At 26.4% G+C, this 22353-nt stretch overlaps 2 protein-coding genes across 3 annotated transcripts in view; one reads left to right on the forward strand and one right to left on the reverse strand.

Moving 5' to 3' along the window:
• Positions 1-3469, reverse strand: part of LOC126905758 (carboxylesterase 1D) — a 14654-nt gene extending 11185 nt beyond the window's left edge. Inside the window, exon 1 of one of the 2 annotated variants that reach the window (XM_050685767.1) lies at positions 3339-3469. The gene's annotated coding sequence lies outside the window, so the exon portion shown is untranslated. The remainder of the gene's footprint in view (positions 1-3338) is intronic. The other variant, XM_050685768.1, reaches the window with a different exon arrangement.
• The window catches only part of LOC126905757 (filamin-B), a 22483-nt gene extending 1992 nt beyond the window's left edge, over positions 1-20491 (forward strand). Inside the window, exons 6-44 of the mRNA XM_050685765.1 lie at positions 31-189; positions 255-383; positions 464-682; positions 820-1048; positions 1121-1177; positions 1253-1297; positions 1363-1481; positions 1542-1677; positions 1750-1854; positions 1913-2057; positions 2848-2927; positions 3018-3185; positions 9768-9926; positions 9994-10218; positions 10279-10446; positions 10516-10662; positions 10747-10965; positions 11029-11202; positions 11522-11665; positions 12760-12981; positions 13040-13207; positions 13873-14094; positions 14163-14300; positions 14365-14538; positions 15042-15272; positions 15854-15966; positions 16030-16228; positions 16306-16479; positions 16552-16773; positions 16999-17424; positions 17500-17646; positions 17715-18311; positions 18398-18679; positions 18758-18896; positions 19297-19439; positions 19503-19637; positions 19712-19894; positions 19958-20139; positions 20198-20491. Coding sequence (XP_050541722.1) covers positions 31-189; positions 255-383; positions 464-682; positions 820-1048; positions 1121-1177; positions 1253-1297; positions 1363-1481; positions 1542-1677; positions 1750-1854; positions 1913-2057; positions 2848-2927; positions 3018-3185; positions 9768-9926; positions 9994-10218; positions 10279-10446; positions 10516-10662; positions 10747-10965; positions 11029-11202; positions 11522-11665; positions 12760-12981; positions 13040-13207; positions 13873-14094; positions 14163-14300; positions 14365-14538; positions 15042-15272; positions 15854-15966; positions 16030-16228; positions 16306-16479; positions 16552-16773; positions 16999-17424; positions 17500-17646; positions 17715-18311; positions 18398-18679; positions 18758-18896; positions 19297-19439; positions 19503-19637; positions 19712-19894; positions 19958-20139; positions 20198-20275 — 7002 coding nt within the window. The 3' untranslated portion in view covers positions 20276-20491. The remainder of the gene's footprint in view (positions 1-30; positions 190-254; positions 384-463; positions 683-819; positions 1049-1120; positions 1178-1252; positions 1298-1362; positions 1482-1541; positions 1678-1749; positions 1855-1912; positions 2058-2847; positions 2928-3017; positions 3186-9767; positions 9927-9993; positions 10219-10278; positions 10447-10515; positions 10663-10746; positions 10966-11028; positions 11203-11521; positions 11666-12759; positions 12982-13039; positions 13208-13872; positions 14095-14162; positions 14301-14364; positions 14539-15041; positions 15273-15853; positions 15967-16029; positions 16229-16305; positions 16480-16551; positions 16774-16998; positions 17425-17499; positions 17647-17714; positions 18312-18397; positions 18680-18757; positions 18897-19296; positions 19440-19502; positions 19638-19711; positions 19895-19957; positions 20140-20197) is intronic.
• Positions 20492-22353: the final 1862 nt, after the last annotated feature.

Below are 22353 nucleotides of genomic sequence, written 5' to 3' on the forward strand. Positions count from 1 at the left end.
TGTAATCATGATGATTGATTTTTTTTTCAGACGAATTTCAAAGTATCTTTTCTAGATTCCGAAGTAGACCCCAAGGATGTGACGGTCGAAATAATTGGACCGGAACTCAACGTGATACCGTGCAATTTGAATCTTAAACACAACGGGGGCACGTGTACATTCGTACCACTAATTATTGGAATGTACAAGGTAAGTATTTCAACCATTATTCTAACTTTACAGGCATATGAAACATCATATTTGTGTTTTAATAGGTAACCATTTATAATGGTGATGAAGTGGTGCAAGGTTGTCCCTTATTCATTAGAGCAATGCCCGAGGTATCTGAAATCAAACATACAGGCATGGAACCTTGTGCAGTCGGTTCTATTGTCGAAGTTTTGGTAATATAAAATGCTTTAACTGTAGTTATGATGTATGAAAATTAAATATTTTTAATCATATATATGCATGGGATTTATAGATAAATTGCAACGGAGCTAAAGTTCAAAACATTCAAGTGATTGCTGAAAGTCCGGAAGGTAGGCAATTAGAGTGTCCAGTTACAGAATCTGGAGATGCCTACAGGACAACATTTCAGCCAGACGAACCTGGTGAATGGACTATATCAATAAAACATCGCGGTCAATTGATCCAGGGAAGTCCTTATACGTGTTTTGTTTTTGATCCAAACGGCATAAAAGTGAGTAAAAATATAAGTTATTATAAATTAATATTATTATTGTAATGTATAATGTATAAATACTGGACTTATTTTTGCGCGAGGTGTCTATTTAAAAACAAAATGAATTATTTTTTATTTAATTATTATTTTTTTAGTTGCTCGGATTAGAGCGGCCTGCTATTGCAGGAAGTATAGTAAATTGGACTCTAGACGCGAGGGGTACTGGTGGTTTGGGCAAGATCGAAATCGATATCGTACATGACAAACAATCACTTCCACATACTATAGAACATATAGGTAACTCTATATACAATGTGTCTTTGCATACAAGAAGACCTGGCAAGTATAAAATATATGTTTACTTTAATGGAGCTACAATTAAAGGTAAGTAGTTAATATTGATATCTATATTGTTATTTATATTGAAAATTAAATTTTGTGTGGTGTATAATCTAGGAAGTCCGTTTCCGCTTAGAGTTGGTACCAAAGAAGAAGTTAAACGGCATAGAAGTAGTATGTACTAAAAATAATAATATCAAATAAGACTATTAAAATATATTAATATTAACTAAATATTTTTTGTTTCAGCTCCAACTAAGTTACAAAATGGACATAATTCTTCTTCGTCTCACAGTGAGTTTTAATCGTTTTTTTCATTCTATAATCATTTTTTCTATTATTATGTACAATAATTTTAGACTTCTCATCTTCTTCTAACGAGTACCACAAAAATAGCAGTCTTCTTCGACCTATTTCACCTTTACAATCACCAAAGTATACTTCTTCGCCTATCAATCATCATAGTAACACATTTAAGGTAAATCAGTGCTATTATTTTTTGTAAACGTATAGAAATTTAAATATTACTCATTATTAGTCAACAAATTTTTTGGAATCTGGGTTTCGAAGCCTTTCATCACCATTACACTTAAACATCCCGAGTTCTTTGTCTCCGAACCATAGTTATGTGTCTCCGGTAAAAAGTGTCGTGTCACCGCCGAAATATAAAAATGGTACGTTTTTGGGTGATATGAATCTATTCGTTTTGTTATCTTAGTTTATCATTTGTTTTTTGGTTTATGTAGAAATTGTTACCGGCGATAACTTACAATTGATGCCAGTTCATAGATCTTCTACTGTTTTTATAAATTCAGACGAACCATTGACTAATATCAACGTTACAGTTACTGGTAAATCGATTTGCACGATTTAAAATGAATAAATTTATGAAATAAAAAATGTTGTTAGGTCCAATGAATAAAACAATGCCTGTCAGAATGTCGAGAAATATTGCACAAGGTCAAGTTTTAGCACAATTTAAAGCTGAACAAATCGGAGAACATTCTATAGATGTCAAAATCGATGGAGTCAAAGTACCAGGGTCACCATTTAGGTTGTTTTATATTTATTTATTTTTAAATATTATATTTTCCTTTTTGAAATTTCTTATAAAATTAACAGGACTATCAAACATTTATCTATTTTATTCAATATAAACTAAGAATTATTCATTTTAGTCATTTGAACAATATTACTGAACTACCAAATTGTAGTTCAGGCAAAAATGCCTGAGTATTAAATAAGAGTTTTTCACATTCAGTACACATTCAGTTTAAAACTCGGAGGTTTTAAAACTAATATTTTATCCAACTAAAATGCTATTTTATTTTAGTTAAATTTTTGGCTTAAAGCCTTAAAAATGTGGAAAGTTAGTAAAAAAAAAATGGTAGAACTAATTTATGACTTGGGATTTTTAGAAAAACAAATTTGAATAAAATTGTAGTGATAAAAATAAATGTATAACAAAGACGTCATTCTAACATAATTTTTGGAGATGCTAAATTAATTTTTTATATAAAATTATAAAATAAATTTTAAAATTTTTGAATTGCTATTATCTTTAAGCAGACATAAATTTTGCTTACAATCAATAGTTAAAATTTTCGCAACGGTATTATGAAAAGAAAGGCACTTCTTTTAATATTATTTTAAGCTAATAAAACAGTTAAGTGCGTATTTGTTAGCCAACATTAGAGTTTAAAAAAATTGTTTAATTATTAAATGGTTATTTCATTGTTATTTAAGTTAATTTGATATAATTTGTACATAAAATTAGTGTCCCTTATCATTAAATTTCACGGTAAAACAATCGTTGGTAATTTTTTTTATTGTTGTGTTTCTAGGAGTCATGCATATGATGTATATGCAATTAAAGTTGGACATATACCAAATGGTGTTGTAGGAGAACCCGTCGAATTTGAAAGTAATTAAAAAACTAATAAATAATTTACTTAATTAATTGACAATAAAATATTTTTTTAATATAATTAATCTATAATGTTTTTTCTAAAAGTCGATGGATCTGGAGCTGGATCTGGGAACTTGGAAATATTGGTAAACGGTGGTCATGTTACCAGTTTTGTTCGAAATTTGGGTAATCAAAAATTCCTTGCATCGTTTGTTCCACACAAATCGCTTGTTCATTTAGTCGATATGAAATTTAACAATGAACAAGTACCAGGTAATATTTACTTTTAGTTTTAGCTACTATAATACTTTTAATCTTAATTTCATATAAAAATATAAAAATATTGAAATATTTATTAATTTGAAATCTTGTTAAGTCAGTAAGCAGGTAATATATTGGTAGCACAACGTTTATGGTAATACTTACAGTTTAAAATCTCCAGTGTTGTTTAATTTTACGTAGGTTTGATTGCGTTGAAAAAAACCATTTTAAGTAACGACTGGTCTGAATAAGTACTTATATACTATTACATATGTTTCTAACAAAGGTCTGATATTTATAACGTATACTGATAAATTTAAATTCAAAATTAATTGTGTTAAATAATAAACACCCATATTTCTTATTGTAAGATTATTGATCGTGATATTTTCTGAGGATTATACTAATGTATAATGTACGTATTGTTTAAGTCAGTTACTAATTAGCAATTCGAGTTAGCAAAAAAATAAAATAGGTCAATAATTGCATAATTCATTCTGCAGGTACCTACATTAAAATGTTTATTAACAAATATTTGTTATGACTTATATTGAATTTATAATTTATATATAATTTAATAACTTAAGCAGATGTAATTATTATTTTTGAAATTTTTTTTAGATATTGAAATTATTGATTATGTGGGTAATATATAGGCTAATAACTTATGTTTAGTTACGATTTTGTATCGTGTTCAAAATGGTGGTGCAATTGTTAGGTCTAAAATGAAAATTATTTACTAGGAAGATAGATAGTAGTTCTACTATTTAAACAAATTTTCAAGTTTTCAAAAATTCAAAGTAATTTTTCTTAACTTTGAAAAGGTAAAATAATCAAAATAAGTTTATATTTATATTTAACGAGGGACTAGTAGATTTAATTAGTGAAAAAGAGGTATGGGAGGCTGTGGCATCAATGAAAACGAATAAAGCAGTAGGACCAGATGAAGTGCCAGTAAAAGTATGGAAAATATTAGGCGGTGTTGGCATAAGGTGATTGAAGGATCTTTTTAATAAAATTTTATTAGAAGGAAAAATTTCAAATTAATGGAGGAATAGTATTGTGGTGCCGATATTTAAAGGTAAAGGACACATACAGGAGTGTGGAATTTGAATGTGATATGGGGACGGCTGATGTTAGTATAGATGATGTGGAAGATCGTGTCAAGTGGAAGTTTTGGATAAGAGTGGCCGACCCCAAGTAGTTGGAATTAAGGCGAGGAAAAAGAAGAAGAAGAACATTTATATTAAATGTTAATTGGATTTGTGCAACTTTTATAAAAATTGTTAGCACATACTATGGCAAAGCCTTATAAGGTATTTTAAAATAAACAAAAAAAAATAAAATTTGAACACAAAAATAGCATATATTTTAACTATGGCAGCAATTTGCATTAAGAAGACAGGTCGTTGGGACAATTTTTTATTTTTAATTTGTAGTACGTAACATAAGTTTAATTTGACATATGTTTTAAAAACGCAGCATTTCAGGATCATTTTTAAAACTCAAGTTGAAAAATTGAGTTTTGTAAAAAAGTTGTTATTTTGAATTCCCCCTTTGTGGGAAGGTAAAAGGTTAGATTATCATAAAATTGATATCAAATGAAAAGAAAATATGTAAGATTATGGACATTTTTAGAAAAAAAAAATGAAAAAAATTGTGAAATTTACCGATTAATAATCATAATTTTTTGGGAGATTTTCACCATTCACGGGAAACTAGGGAAATATTTTCATTTTTTGAGGATAATGTGTTCACCTAAATACGATTTGTAATCTTTTGACATATTATTCATCAAAATCGGTCCAGTGAGAACTGAGAAAAACTAATAACAGACACACAAAAAAAAAAAAATAAATAAATAAACACATCATGGTAAAATTAATACCTTCTCAGATTCGAATCGAACCTAAAACTGTTACAAACATTAATATCAATATCTTGCGTCCGGTATGAATATCAATAGTTTAGTATGATATATTTATTGTTTACTCAATTAATTGTAATCGGAATATTTGTTTATTGAACCATGATAATACAATAATTTTAAAATTTGAATTGATGTATAAAAAATTAGTGCATTATTAATGCAAGCCAATTGGGCTGTTTTTAAAGTAAGGGGTGCGGTTGCACTCCCTGACCCTCCCCAAATGACGCTCCTGGTTGTAGTTCCACATATATATATATATATACTTAATATCAGTCCACGGAGTAAACTTTAAACACTAAGCCTTATACCATAATTTATTGTTGTAAAAAGTAAAAAAATAACCATTAGTAAGATATATATAATGTTGAAGAACATTTCAATTAATCGCCAAAATGTATATTTTAATGTCAGTTGTATAGTTATACCTGATTATAAAATTTTAACTAACTGAGATTTTTAACCGTATCTGATCATTAGCCAGTAAATAACGATCACACTGGCTTCTAAGTCTTTAACTCTTTGACATATTTTAATTTTGTTCGTTTTTTAGTTTATCAATAAGTTATTATTTTTTTCTATAACTTAGGTAACATGACTAATTTATTTCGTTAAGTAAAAACATCCTTTTAGTCACTTTTACAATACACGCGGTACGCGTCAAACCACTGGACATCAGTGCGTTTCTATAATATTAACAAACCATAGATTGTTTTTTTCTAAACTTAATTGAATGTATAAAAATGTACAAGCACTGATTATTTATTACAGTTAATTTTATTGAAAACACTTATCCTTTGCCTAATAAGAATAAATAATTTAATTAATTTAACATAAAAGTTAAATGTTATATATCGCCAAAAACATGATGACGACTGGACAAATTATTGTTAATATTCATTTTTATTTGACAAAATATTTTTCTGTAGTTGACATATTTTAAATTCCTAAAGGGAAATTCGGCGCCCGAGGACATTCCAGTTGGCGCGCCTGTGAAATTGGAATTTTTCTTCAATATCGATAGTAGTAATTAATCTCTTACATCGATAGTGTATTATTTTCCTTAAAATTTAAAACATTTACAGAGATAATTCAACACAAGTAGTGTTATAGTATGCTCGTAAACCAATTATTATTTAAACTATTTTGATTGTGTAGTGTTACACAAGAACGTTAATATTAATAATTTTGGAAATGCATTGTGTATTTTCTCAACTTAGTTCAATAGTGTTTTAACATCGATTATTTTTTCTTGTACACGTCAAACAGGTAGGTGGAACAGGTTGGCGTTAGGGTAACCCGTATCCTTTTTAGTCAGTTTGATTAGTGTAGAGTGTTTCGGTGTAGTACGTGTGTTGTTTTTTTTATTTTTATTTAATAATTTAATTTTTTCAGTGATTATTTAGTTATAATAGTTTAATTAATTATAAAAGTTGTTCATTATATTGCTCAATGTGAAATGGAGAAGTCTTGCTTATTTGAGTCTTAATAAATAGTAAAATTATACTATTATACTATTTAAATATTTAATATTTTACCTTCATAATTTTTTAGTGAATGTTCTATACAAATTTTGATTTCCACTTTAAATGGATTACACTTTTTATTTTATCTTTATAAATAAATAGTTTAAAAATATTATGAAGTTATCCAAAAGCAAAAGAGTTATAATTATATATTAATTATACTAATTACTCAATATAACAAAAAATCTGTTTTATTTTTATGAGAAGTATTAAAAATTATACTACAATTCTGGTAAAGTAAATCTTATGATTTTATTTGCCATACTACTTTTTTATTGTATTGACAATTTTAAAATAACATTGTAATTTTATTTTAGAATTTAAAATCATGAGTAGAGTCTTAGGTAGTGTTTTTTCATAAATTTGAGTTTGTGATCTGTTTTAACTCTGTTTTTTGGTTTACAAGGAAATAATATTTAGAGTTAAATTATTTAACTGTTTTTAATTATTTATTATTCATAAACCATTAACCCTTTCACTTCTAAAGTTGCATATATTTGATTAGGATTTAAAGAGTTAATTTTATATTAAAATAATATATTTATCATATCAAAATTTAAAGAAAGACATTATCATGTCAAAAAAATAATTGCTATAGTTTCTATATCAATTCAAATTTAGCTTTTTATGAATTATATAATTTATTTATTTTTTAATTTTATTAATTTCTAATATTGTCTTATCCTGAATATAATATGAAGTTAAAAATATTTACAAAACTATATAAAAAATTCAGTACATTTTCATGAATAATTTAAATACTATTGTATTATTAAATTTTCATTTTTATATAATAATTAATTATCTTTAATGATGACCAAGCTGATGCTTAATCAATTTTAAACATTTTTTGAGCTTTTACTTATATAACCAATTTTGTAAAAATTCACTTCAATTGTGGTAATGTATATACAGTACAACAGGAATGTTTTTTTGTTTAAGGGTACAGTGATTCCTCTATGGTCTCTAAAGCTAAATGTTTAAATAATATACATTGTTTATTGTTAAAAATGAATATCAATATCTATTTATCATTGATGTACTTAAGATGACTAAAACAAACTTTATAAAATTTATCAATATGAACTATATTGTGTTCTAATTGTTTTTTTATTATAAGCTTATAAGAATAAAATAAATAATATATATTTTTAACTTATACAGTTTGACACTAACAATTTAAGTATCTGCTGTTATGTTTTTAAATAAGGGGTTTGTAATCAAAACACATGTTGAATAATTCATTATAAAAACTAAACAGTACAACTCAAATATTCTAACTGTTTATTCTTGTGGTCTTATAATATATTATATGTATTTTATTTAAGCATGGTAAATAAAAAATAGGAAATGAAAATGATCAATTAATTTTGTTTACTTTTGAAATTCAAATTTATTGAATATTTTGAAATTAAATTATTATTCTATTTATGTTAAATATAAAGTAGTATTTTCATTTATATTTGTACCTTGGATCAAGAAGAGCCTATTTAAAAAAATATAAAGAAATTTTTTTCTATTTTCAAGTAACTACTTTAGAATTTTTAAGTAGGATAGAAATATGATTTAAGTTTCCTTTAGTAGAATGAGAGTTCATTTTTAAGGGGTAAATAAGATGATATTACCAAAACATTTGTTAGTTTTTCTATAGTAGTTATTTGAAATTTAAAAAAAATTGTCATTATTATAGATAATCTTTTTTAGTTTCTATGCGAAGCTGAGAAGGTATTAATTTTACTATGATGTTTTTTTTTGTTTCTGTTATCACTTTTTTTCAGCTTTCACCAAACTGATTTCTTTCAACATTACGTCAAAAGATAACAAATTGTATCTATTCAAAGACATTACCCTCAAAAATAGAAACAATTTCTCTCGTTCACTGTAAATAGGGGAAATCTTCAAAAAAATTACAAATTTAAAAAATTGCTAATTTTTGAAATTTTTTTTCCTTAAAACAGCATTAACTTTTGGACTTTATTTTGTTTTCACAATGAAAATGGCTATTGTATGCTATTTTTGTATTAAAATTCTCGATTTTATATTTTACATTTTTAACTTTATAATGCTATAACTTTGAAAAATATGTGAATCAATCCAATTTTTCATGAAAAGTACTATTTATATACTTCTTTCATTTGATTTTATACTTTTTTTTCAAATAAGACCATGTCTCTTTATATATATTCATATATTACACTTATAAATCATAAAACTTGTAATTAGAATATAAATAAGGAAATAGGAGAACAAGTAGCTTTGGGAATAATCCACCAATTTTTTAAAATTAAACACTATCTACAGATATGCATTGAAGTGTTATCTATACTGGACCAAATTATCTCACTACCCCATTGTACTGGGTTTTTTAACCCTAGATATAGTTATACAGAATGATTCACTTGTCATGAACTACTTAATCAAAAAATATAGATAATATTTTTATTTGTTTCTTTTAATTCAATTTTTCAATCATAAAATTTTTTTATGTTCTTCCCTCATACTTTATAAGGGTATCAACATTATTTTCTTAAATGGCAACACCATTAATTAACTAGCTTATTTAGAAGATAATGATCTAATTAAGAAAATGACTGATCAACAACAACTTTTGGACCAGTATTTAGGAAGTAATTAACATTTTAAAGTAATGATTGGAAGTGAAAAGTGGGTGCTGCTAATTATACAACTTAATATTTTCCGGTCGTAGTCTTTCTCTTACTTAGATATAAATATTTCAATAATTTTCGTAATATTCTTCTAAAGTTGTTTTTGACCAGTTATTTTCAAAATTAGATCTTTATCTTTTAAATAAACTAGTTAACTAGGGCATTGCCATTTGACAACTTTTGGTTAACACCCTTATAATATGTAAGGAATAAACATAACAATAACTTTATAGTTAAAAAATAGATAAAAACATTGAACTAAAAGAAACAAATAAAAAAATTATTAATATTATTTTTATTTTCTTCGATTAATTAAGTGGTGGTTCATAATAATTGAATAACCTTGTATATGCATAATTTGAAATTATTAAATTTATTCTTATGAGTAAATAATTTTCCTTATAATTTAATATGTATTTATGATATATTTTTTTTATACTAAATTTAAATAATTTTTATTTTATCTTCATCGTAGGGAGTCCCTGGGAAGTTTCAATCATGAGTAGTGCAGGATATAGTCCAAAGTTTAGTGTCATTGGTGATGCTATTAAATTGATACCAGTTGATTCAGTTGCAATTTTTCAAATAAGTGCAATTGGTTATCATCGTGAAGACATTCAAGTTAATGTGTTAAGTAAGATAACTATTTTATGTTATGTTCTTAACATTTTATTCTATAATTATTGAATGTGTTATGTTAGGTCCAACAAAGCATAATGTTCATGCAAAAATAGTAAATGAAGGTGGTAATGGAGTATTTAGGATTGAATTTTTGGTTGTTGAAGTTGGAACACATTTGGTTGAAGTTAGTGTAGCAGGTCATAAACTTAGTACTGGTTCATTATTAGCCAAAGGATATAACTCAGCGTTAATAAGGGTGACAGATGTGTCTGATGCTGTTGTTAGTCAACCATGCCAATTCAGAGGTTTATAAAAATCTATTAACTTTACCTGATGAAAACATATTAAATAATTTTTTATTACAGTTGATGCTAGTGATGCAGGTGAAGGTCAATTAGAAATATCAATTAATGAAGGGGAAGTACCTAATCATGTGACTGTCGTTGGAGGTGGACGATGTTTGGTATCTTTTACACCAGAACATGTTAAACCTCATATGATAGACATTAAATTTAACAGTGAAACTGTTATAGGTAAATTTATTTAAATTTTATTCAAAATAAATAAATACTTATTTATTATAATATATTTTTCATTTTTAGGATGCCCTTTTGTATGTTCTGTATCAGATACTAGTCGTGTTTCTGTCAATTTATCTCGTTTAGAACTAATACCTGTTAATCAGGTAGCAAAGTTTCATATGATGGTTGACAATTCAGCATCTGCAGAATTATCAGTATCTGTAACTGGTAATTAAAATTATAAATACAAATATTATTAATTAAAATAGATTTTAAAATATATATCATTGAAGTATATGCATTTAATTTCAGGACCAACATCTGAATTACCTGTAAAAGTCACTGGTAACGTAAATATTGGTTTCACTGCAGAATTTACACCAATTCAAGTTGGGGCCCATTCAATATCCGTGGAATATAATGGTCACCCTGTTAATGGTACACCGTATGTAGCCAAGGCTTATGATGCTAGCAAAGTTTTAGTTGGAAATGTACCAAAAGGTCATGTTGGAAATTCATATCAATTTACTGGTAATAATTCGGCAATATCAAGTAATCATATTATTTTATACTAATTATTAATCATGTTTTTAGTTGATGCTAGTGAAGCTGGTGAAGGTAATTTGGAAATTACTATTTCTGCCAGAGGAGCAAATATTCCTACACAAGTTCATCCACAAGGCAATGCTAAATTTGCTGTTAGTTTTTTACCACTCCAACCAACTGATCACATTATTACTATACATTTTAATAAAGAATCAGTCCCAGGTTGGTGGAAGTTTTATAAATAAACTATTTTTGTTAATAAATAATTATCCACATATGATCAATTTTAATTGTATAATATTAGGATATTCAATTTATTGTTTTCTAAAAAAAAAAAAAAAAAAAAACATTTTGGTTCAAATGAAATTTTATTTCATAAATAAGAATTTAGATAAGTTATTATTGTAAATAATTATTTATTATGGCTATATTTAAATTAAACATTTTTAGACTATTAATTTATGTATTTTTACTGAAGTTTATTAAAGAAATTCTATGTTTTTAGTTATAACATATTTATATAGTAAATCATATATTACAGGGTCTCCATTTATTGCTCATGTAGAAGGAGACTTGCCACTGGTCAGCGGTTCATCTCTGACTTGTGCACCTGTTTCTAGTACTTCTCATTTCACAATGAGCAATGTATCTGGATCACTGGATGATATCGAAGTCAATGTTGAGGGTAAGTTTTTATTAAAATTTACATAATTTGTTGAGTGTTTTCAATATTTTATTTGTCTTAGCATGAATAAATGAATTTTCATTTTCCATTGAAGCTTGTCTACAATTTTGTGTCTATTTTTACAGGTGGGCGATATCACAAACCTCCATTTTACTGATTATCTATCTTTTACTTACACACCTTCTTCTATCTGCTCTTTAATACTAATCCTATAATTTGGTGGAAGATCAGTTGTGTGTAATAAAAACTTTAATAAGTTATTAAACATAGTTATGTATATTATTAACTGCTAGATTATTGAAATATATTACTTATACTTATTTTAATTTTTACAATTAATTTTATAGGGTATTTTAAATTAAATGTTACCAGTATAACAACTTCATTTTCATTATATTTAATTTGAATAATTTTTTTATGGGTATACAAAAATATATAACAATAATTTTATATATTCATATCAATTATTTTTTTGTTAAATATGGGTAAATTTTTATTTATTTAGCAAATTCATATTATATTTTAAACCATAATTATTATTGTAACCACCACACCAAATATTTTCAAAAATGAACAAACTCATTAAAATTGAAATTAGAAATAAAACAGATTTATGACATAAGTAATGAATTTATCAATTTATATTGAAATTTTAATTTAAAAAATTTAATTCAATGTGTTCATATATCTCTATTTAGTAAAAATTAAATAATATTTAGATGTAAACAATTAGCCAGTTCAATAATTAATTAATATGTATATTTTTTCAATTTTACAATTATTGTTTGCGCATTTTAGGAAATATAACAAAATAAAAATAATACTAGTCCATTACCAACAGTTTAATTAAGTAAAATAATAATTTTAATAGAAAATATAATATTTTAATTTATGTCATATGAGTTTAAAATGGTGTTGGCTGTTTTTTTTATGCACGTTAAATATTTCTAAAAATATAATTGAACAAAAATTAACTATCAATATATACATAAAACTGGTATTTTTTACTTCTAACTCTTTAAAGTTTGCATGTATATTTGCTTATGCGCTATGATATCTGATAATTTTACTAACGTTAAAGAAGGGTTATATAGGTCCCAACGGCTCAGCCGTTCCTGCCCAAGTCAAAGATTCTGGTTCACAGACATACAAAATTGAATTCTGTCCAAAAATTGTTGGAGAACATAAAATTGCAGTTAATTATTTACGAACTCCTGTAGCTGGGTCACCTTTCAGCTGCAAAGTGTATGACATTAGAGCAATTAAAGTGAAATCTGTTCCAAAAGGAACAGTTGGTCAACAAGTCACTTTCATTGGTAATTTATAGTTTAATTGAAAATTTCAATTAAAAATAAAGTATTCATATATTTGTAGTTGAAACAAGTCAAGCGGGTCCAGGTAATCTAGAAGTAACTGTCAATGGCGGTCGTGTACCAACTTCTGCTCAAGCTCAGGGACCCCACACTTATGCAATATCATTTACACCACGCCAGCCTACAGTTCATACAGTTAATTTACGTTTTAATAATCATGATGTACCAGGTTAAGTAAAAATAATGTATTAATTATTTACTAATTTCTACTATTTAATTAATAAATATAAATTTTATAACACATATTGATTTAAATATCTGTATTTTGTAGATAAAACAAGCCATATCTTATTATGAAATAGAGTTGACCTCTTGTTCTTGTAAATTTTTTTTTATATTTAATGAAGTGTAGGGAGCATTATGTCCACTTATTGTAAATAACAAATAAACAATGTAAAATAGAACTATGTTTATCTACTTCAATAGGAATAAAACACTAAAAATTACTTAACTAAATGACCATTATTTTGTGACATGGTTGTCCTTAGTTTCTGGGTGTAGAAATAATTGTGTTGTGTCACCATGTTCCTATTACCTTTGATTAAAAACAAAAGTACGAGTGTAAAATGTATTTGGTATTGATTTTGTAGATTTTCACTCACAGATGTATATCAACACAATTAGATAATCATTTTAATACTATAAAGTGGCATACATAACATTTTTAACTAATCTACCATTGAGTTTTTGTAATTTAAATAGGTATAAGGTAGGTTATTAAAATCTCTATAGCTTCAATTTATACATACAATTATTTTCGGACAAGGTGATTGTAATTTTTACTCATCGAAATACAAAAAACCATTTTGGATAAATACTTCATATGATTTATAGGTTCTCCATTTGCTTGCTCTGTTACTGAAGCTGCTAGAGTAGTTGTTTGGTCCGCAAATGAAGATAAAGTATCTGTTGGTAAAACCGCATCTTTTGCTGTTCAGTGTGAAAGTAGTCCACAGGTTCAAGTTTTAGCACCACTTCGTCATTCATTACCAGTGACTGTTACACCAGCTACTCAGCCTTCTACACATAATGTACAATTTATACCTATTGATGTTGGTGAGTATTAAGTTGTTTTTTTATTTTACTATAGTTATTATCACTTATCCATTATTTTTATAATTTAGGTGATCATAGTGTTGAAGTTAAAGTAGATGGCATTCATGTTGAAGGTAGCCCATTCTTAGTAAAAGCTTATGATGCTTCAAAAGTATGCGTAACAGATATTAATACAGGATTTGTTGGAAAATCTGTGAATTTTAATAGTTAGTAATAAAAAATTGATTCAGTTGTATAAAAATTTTTTTAAATAATATTTTTAAATTTTAGTCAATGCTAGTGAAGCTGGTGCAGGAAATTTAGAAATTATTGTGTCGGTTAATGGGGTAAATGTTCCCAACTATGTTCAATCTGAAGGAAATGCTAAGTTTCGTGTTAATTTTAAACCACAAGAACCTGCACCTCATAGTTTGAGTGTGCGTTTCAATGGAGAGCCTATACCAGGTGAGTTTTTATATTTAATTAAGTTGAAATATATAAGGTGTTCATTACGGTTCAAATTTGAGAAAATTATACTTATGTAGACATTTATATTTATATATTATAATATGAAATGAATCATTGACTTAAGCATAATTATATGGGTATTATAAAACCTATAAATGAATATTTATCTAAAAATATCATAAAATGTTCAATTCTTTTTTCGCAGAAAAAAATTATGAAAACTATAAGGACATCCCTAATAGATCATTTTTCAAACAAGCCAATTACTTTAAATAAATTATTATTTAACATATTATTTTATTACTTTATATATTAATAGTGAAACATTTTATTTTGAGATTCAGCTTCAAATAAATTTAAAATAGATAATATTAAATATTTTAATTATGCATTTTTTTAGGTAAATTAAAATTGAAAATTGAAAATTTTTTTTTTTATATTAAAGTAATTAATATAAGTTTTTTGATATTGTAATTGGTACTTTTGTAATATTTTTCTAGGGTCTCCATTAACCTGTCGTGTATTGGATATCGATCAAGTTGCAGTTACTGGTACAGGTGTTCAATATTGTGCATTAAATAAGACAGCTGACATAAAAATTGAAAGTCCAGATATTTCAAATGATACTAAATATAAAGTTAATGTTTTCTCCCCAACTGGGTCTCCAGTAAATGTAAAGACAACTATTATGAGTAATTTCATTGGGGCTTATTATTCTCCAAGTGAAATAGGTACAACAAAGGAATAAATTATAATAATGTAATGGATTTTAATAAATTTATAAATATTTTTGAAAAATATATCAGTTTAAAAATATTTTAATAGAATAATTTGTTGTTAATATTAGAGTTGATTATATAATTTATAAGATAATATATATTCTATACACTTCAAATATACATTCGTGTATTGATATTTTTAATTTTTCATTAATAAATTAGTTGTCAATTATTCCAAAAAGCTTGTCAAGTTTTGCATTTTCATGCTATAATATTTTTATAGTATACAAAAAACTTTTTTAACTATGAACAATACATTTATTGAGTTAAAAAAAACTTATAATCTTTTTTTAGAAATAAATGACATAAAAAAAAAGTATATCAGGTTTTTCATATAAATTTTTTTTATAGTTTTGTAACTAATGGACTTATAAAAAATGCTTATTGTACAAAAGTTAATAACAATTCAAAAATTAATACGTATAGATTGTATATATTACTTTAAGTAAAAAATAATAATTCTGCTTAATAGTTTATTTTAAATTAATAACTTTTTATACTTAGAAATAATAGTTTAAATTTTTAAATTTTAGGAAGACATATTATTGAAATTTTTATTGAAGGTCAACCAGTAGATGGTAGTCCATTTTCTTGCAATGTGTACAATATAAATAATATTAAAGTAACTGGACTTAACACTGCCAAAGTATGACTTACTTTAACATAAGTATTTTTTTTTGTGATAACCTTTTGTTATAATTTTGATTAGGCTGGTAAACCTGTAACATTCAGTGTTGATGCAACAGAAGCGGGTGAAGGTACTTTGGAATTAGTGGTCAGCAGCCAGCATGGTACAGTTAAAGCGGAAGTAGTTGCTTGCTCAAGAGGATTATATGATGTTACTTTTGTACCTCATTATCCTCTACCTCATTTTGTTAACATAACATTTAACGATGAAATTGTACCAGGTATTTATTTTTAAATCTAGAAACATTCTAAGTTATGTATTTTTCTTTGAATTAAAATTCTCAAACTATTTTTATAGGTAGCCCATATAGCTGTGATGTATTAGATTTGAATGGTGTAAAAAAAGGAGCTTCTGCATCATCAATAACAGCATATGGCGAGGGCTTACAATGGGTTAAATTAGGGTATCCAGCTCGTTTTGATATTAATCCTCATATAGCTGATCATGGCTCTATAGCTGTAAATGTTTTAGGTAATTATTTATCACATCTTTAACTCGCAAACTTTTATTTTAAAGTCAGTTTTGTTTTCTTGTAATATCTAGGTCCTGAAAATAAATTGTTACCTGTAAATTTACAAAAACATGATAGTGGTTTATATCGAGCATCTTATCGTCCTAATGCAGTTGGTTTATATACAGTTACTATACTTCATAGAAATCAACCTATTGCTAAACATCCATGGAAAGTACAAGTTATTGATCCAGCATCAGTTATTATAAATGGTCCAAGTGAAACTATTTGTAATAAACCTTCTTCATTTAAAGGTAATACAATTTTCCATTTTTGTATTTAATTTCAATGATTTTTGATTATATTAATAGTCTATTAAATTGTTAACATTTTTTTTTCTCAAAACTGTATATTATTTGTTTTGATATCAATTTTTATTAAAATTTTAATCTTGTAGCTTTTAAGTTGCCCAATTATTTTAATGTTTTTTAAATTCTTATATTTAAAACAGTTTTTTTTTTAATTACTATTACCATTAGTGGATACTAGAAATGCTGGAAAAGGACAATTATCAGTTACTATCAAAGCTGCTGGTCATGATGTAAAGCTCAAAACTACCGATGTAGAATCCAATGGTATTCATCAAGTCCTATATCAACCTATCATTCCTATACCACACCAAGTTCATATAAAATATAATAGTTTCAATATTCACGGATCTCCTTTCACAGTAAATGTTCGTGAACAAAATCCATCTACTTCTAATGAACTTCGTGCTACAGGTCATGGATTATACCAGGGAGTTATTAATAAAATGTCGTCTTTTACTATTGACAGTGCTGGTAAATCAAGTCACGAATTTGATGTTGTCATTACTGGACCACAACATAGTGCTGTTCCAACACAATGCTATCAGCATAAAAATGGTATGAACTTGATTGTTGAGTTTACTCCTTCTAAAGTTGGTAAGTAATATTATTGCATAATATACTATACATTTTATATACTTATAATTAAATATATCTATATTTTCATGTTAGGACAACATAATATTGATGTTACTCATTTTGGTAAACATCTTAAGGGATCACCATTCACATGTAATGTATACGATACAAAAAATGTTAAAGTTATTGATTTACCAGAAAAAAATAGTGCAGTTATGTATAGACCTGCTATGTTTAAATGTAATTCATTTATTTGTATGCTAATACTAATTTTATTTTTCATAGTGTATATTTTATGATTATTTCAGTATTACGCAGGAACGCTGGTTTAGCTGATTTTACAATTACTTGTCTTGGACCAGATAATGAAGATATTCCGATAGATTTAAAAAATTATAGTGAAGATATTGATGTTGTTCAAATATATCCTACTTCGGCGGGAGATTATATTTTCAATATTCAATATGGAAAACATCACATTGCTGAATCTCCTTTAAAAATTAATGTAGCAGATATAGGAGTACCTAGAGTTTGGGGGTCTGGCCTTTTTAAAGCTTTAAAAGATGTAACTGCTCGATTTTTTGTCGCTGCTCTTGGAACTGCATATCACACTGCACCAAAAGTGACTGCTAATATCAATGGAAATAATGTAGCTGTAACAGTTAGTCAGTCACCTAATGGAAATGAAGGAGAGTATGAAGTATCTTTTACACCTAATAACATAGGAATTTGTGAAATCAGTATTGTATGGAATGGAAAACATGTAGAAGGTTCACCATGTAGATGTAGAGTTGTTGATATAAATAAAGTAATTACAGTTGGAGAATCACAGTTAAATAACCGTTTAGTTATAGGTGTTAATACGCCATCAACATTAACTTTTGATACTTCATCTGCTGGACCGGGTTAGTTAAAGATTATAGTTGATATTTAGAAAAAAATGTTTTTTTAACAACATCATCATATTTAACCATAATAATAAATTTTACAGGTGAACTTGAAGGTCGTTTAGAAAGTCAAGGAGGGACAATAGCTCCTACTATAATGGATTGTTCTGAAAACACAGTTAAATGTGTACTAACACCACATGTATCAGGCCCACATGTTTTGTATTTAAGTTATGCGGGTTTTCCATTGCCTAATTCACCATATCCAGTTTTAGTCGAGAGTGGTGCTGCTGGTGTTCGAGTATTACTTTCTGGCAGTGGATTAAACTCTGCTATTTGTGGACAACAATCAGAGTTTACAATCGATGGTTCTCAAGCTGGACCAGGTTTGTTAAATTTTATATGATATATGAGTAAATGAAAACAATTTAACAGTTTTTTTTATATTAAATTACATTTTTAAGGAAACCCAATGGTGACTTTGGCTGGTTCAAGAAATGAAATAAATGTTAATATTGAACAAATGGGAGAGAATCTGTACCGTGCTACTTATTCTCCTGTACATCCTGGAGCTTATTTGTTGAATGTTCTGTGGGGTCATAGGTATGTTATATTTTATAATAAATAAATTTATTTAAAATTTTTAGATACTAGTTCTAAAATCAGGATTGTTATTTTGTCCTGGAGACTATCCAAAATCAGATAAAATGGACAAAACTTAGTAAATTTTAATGATCAATCAAGACAAAATTGAAGACAGTTAATAAAATAAATCATTAAAAAATGTTAAATTTTAAAGGTAAAAAGTTAAATAAAAAAGAATGAACCAAACTCAATTAAGTTTTGAAATGATAAATTGTTTGTTTTATTATTTACTTTTTTATTAAATTATGATTTTGCCCAAATAATTATAAAAATTTAACTTAATCCAATTTTGTCCGTCCATTTTATTTACCTGGACAAAACATTATCAGCTCTGTCTAAAATATTTTGTTATTTCTAGGCAAGTGAAAGGATGTCCAATGAAAGTCAATGTGACTGGAGTATGTGATGCCAGTAAAGTTTTATGTACTGGAGATGGTCTTGGTATTGGTACAGTTGGCAAAGATATTAGAAGTTTTATTGATACACGAAGAGCTGGACCAGGTAAACAGTAAAATAGAATATTTAAATTTACTTCACAAATTTAAATTTACAAAACATTATTAGGTGAGTTAAGTGCCCATTGCATAGGACCTCATAAAGTTGCTTATTGTGAATTGTATGATCATGGTGATGGCACATTTACATTGAATGTTAAACCACAAGAATCAGGGAGACACACTCTGACAGTAAAATATGCTGGTAAAAACTATATACCTAATATTTGACTGTTAAGATCAATTTAATCATAGAACTAATACATCAAACATTTTTAGGTGAGGATGTTCCAGGAAGTCCTTTTACTGTAAGAGTTAGTGGTGCGCCTGATGCCAGTAAAGTTCGTGTTTATGGTCCAGGAATCGAACATGGTGTTCTTGCAATATTTCAGAGTCGTTTTATTTGTGACACACGTGGAGCTGGTGCTGGTCAATTAACTGTCAGAGTCAGAGGACCAAAAGGTAATTTTTTACAATATTAATAATTGAATATATTTTGTTAAAGCAATTATTATTCCTTATTAGGAGCTTTTCGAGTTGAGATGCAACGTGAAAACCAAAAAGACAGAACTATACTTTGTAAGTTTGATCCAACAGAACCGGGTGATTATCGTGTTGAAGTAAAATGGGCAGGTGAACATGTACCAGGTTCTCCATTTATGGTAATGATTTTCGACACTCAAGAAGAACTTAATAGATTCTTACAGGTAATTTATTTAATGTTAATGTCTTGATTTATATATATTAAAAATATTTTTCTTTAAGGGTAATCATTCTCCTATTGGATCAGATTTATATAGTAGTGTAAATTATTCATCAAGTTATGCTCACATCACACCTTAAGTTTATTAAAATTAAAATTATATATTAATGTTTTTTTTTATTTTTGTTAGAAATGTGTATGAAACTATTAATATTGTTTTAACTAGGATAACTGAATTATAAATCCGTCCAAATGACTTAATTGTTGCTTAATATTTATTCGTATTATTATTATTTATTTTATATTGATTTTTTTTTTTTTTACGAATTAACTTATTAAATTTAATCAAAATATATTACCATTGTTTGTTTTGACAATCTTTATTTCTTTTAACAAATTTCATAAATATATATTTAAGTGTAATATACTCTGATTATTTTACTTTTTTATTATGCTTTTTAAGTAACTTTTTTTTTTATAATGAAAATTTTATAGTGAAAAATCTTAACAACTAATAATGTTTATATTTTTATAATTATTATTTTTTAATAAGATAAAAAATAATGTGTATATCAAATTGAAAGTTCAAAAAAAAAGAAAAATTTGTCCTGGCGACCAATTTTCTGTGTTTAAATTGCTGCAATTTATTATAACATATAATTACAATAGAAATAAAACATGTGTAATTTAAGTGGTAAGAACATAGTAATAAATGTTCTTCAATCATAATAACAACAGGCTTCATTGACTTTTTGACAACACTATTCGACAAAATTTGGGTTGTGGAATGTTTATGGAATTGTTTTTATTGTTTCTTGTAGGTTTTTTTGATGATGATTAGTTTTTCGCTACAATCAATAGTTTAGCTAAAATTAGACTATATTCAATGATTTTTTTTTTACTATAATTGATCAAATAGTTGATTTTTTTAAATTCTGATCTTACTATAGCATTCTACTATAAAAAATACTTAGGTATGTACGAAAGACATTATTTTATGTATTATACTTATTAGGATAAATGACACCTGTTGAGTTTATTTGTCAATACTAAAAATGTATAGTACATGCCCAAAAAATAGAAATTATAAAATACTTTTTATGATGTTACGATGAAGAAATTTTTTATTTTATAGTTTATATTACAAAAACATTATTTGAATATTGATGGATGTCATATAGTGCAAAAATTGTGAACGTAAATCGCTGCTAATTGGCACTTGAAACTTATCGCAAAAATAGATATATTATACAAATTCAAATTTGGTGTTTATTAGTTGTTTTATTTAATTTTTTCTAAAACCGAATTGTGTACCCCAAAATTAAAAATAAAAAAATATTAAGTTTTATTTTTAAAGTAATTTTGTATGTAATTAAAAGTGGCTTTAGTTACGTTGTGTAATTATTCGCAGGCAAGAAATTACCAGTTAACATTTTTTAAACAAGAATTTACAACTTTCCTAAATCGACCGCAATCGAGAAACTCTTCCGTTTAAAAATTAGTTACCTAGTGGTTTGATTGATCGCCATGACAATTCCCTTTTGTAGTTCTCTTCTTTAAATTAATAATCTCGACTAGTGCTTCAAATATATCGTTGTAATACTAAATATGGATATAACATCCATTAAATACTCTTAAGTAATGAATTAATAAGTAACTTAAAATATCTACATAAATCTAAGACAATTATAATAACATATTTAACTTTGATATTTTGTTTTAATGTTTTATGTACAAAAAATGAGAAAATGAAAAATACAGTGTTTTAAATACAATGATATTCATATTTCTTATTAGTCTAAACTAAATGATCCAATTCATTAAACGTTATTATATTTCAAGTAGTCTTTCTAACACGCTAAACTATTTCATAAAAATAACGTGATTGGAAATGCCACTTAAACAATTTATGGTAATAAAACGGAATGATATTAATTGACGTTTTTCTAAAAAAAAGATTAATAATAACACCGCTGGGTCATACTACATGACATTAACACTCTCTCCCAGTGAAGTGACGTCTGTGACAGTAAACTATAAACGAAATGTTGTTTTTTCCCCGACGACTACAATACATGCTGAACGACGTCGTCTCACAGTTTCAGAATAATTAAAATCAAAAATGAGTCACATATATTACCTTAATGGAGAATAAAATAAAACAAAAAACGTTAATTATAATTCGCAAGCGACTGTGTAACACGATAGGAAACGTTTA

The sequence above is a fragment of the Daktulosphaira vitifoliae genome, unplaced genomic scaffold (genome assembly GCF_025091365.1).
Source record: "Daktulosphaira vitifoliae isolate Bord-2020 unplaced genomic scaffold, ASM2509136v1 Scaffold_4, whole genome shotgun sequence".
Classification (NCBI taxonomy): domain Eukaryota; kingdom Metazoa; phylum Arthropoda; class Insecta; order Hemiptera; family Phylloxeridae; genus Daktulosphaira; species Daktulosphaira vitifoliae.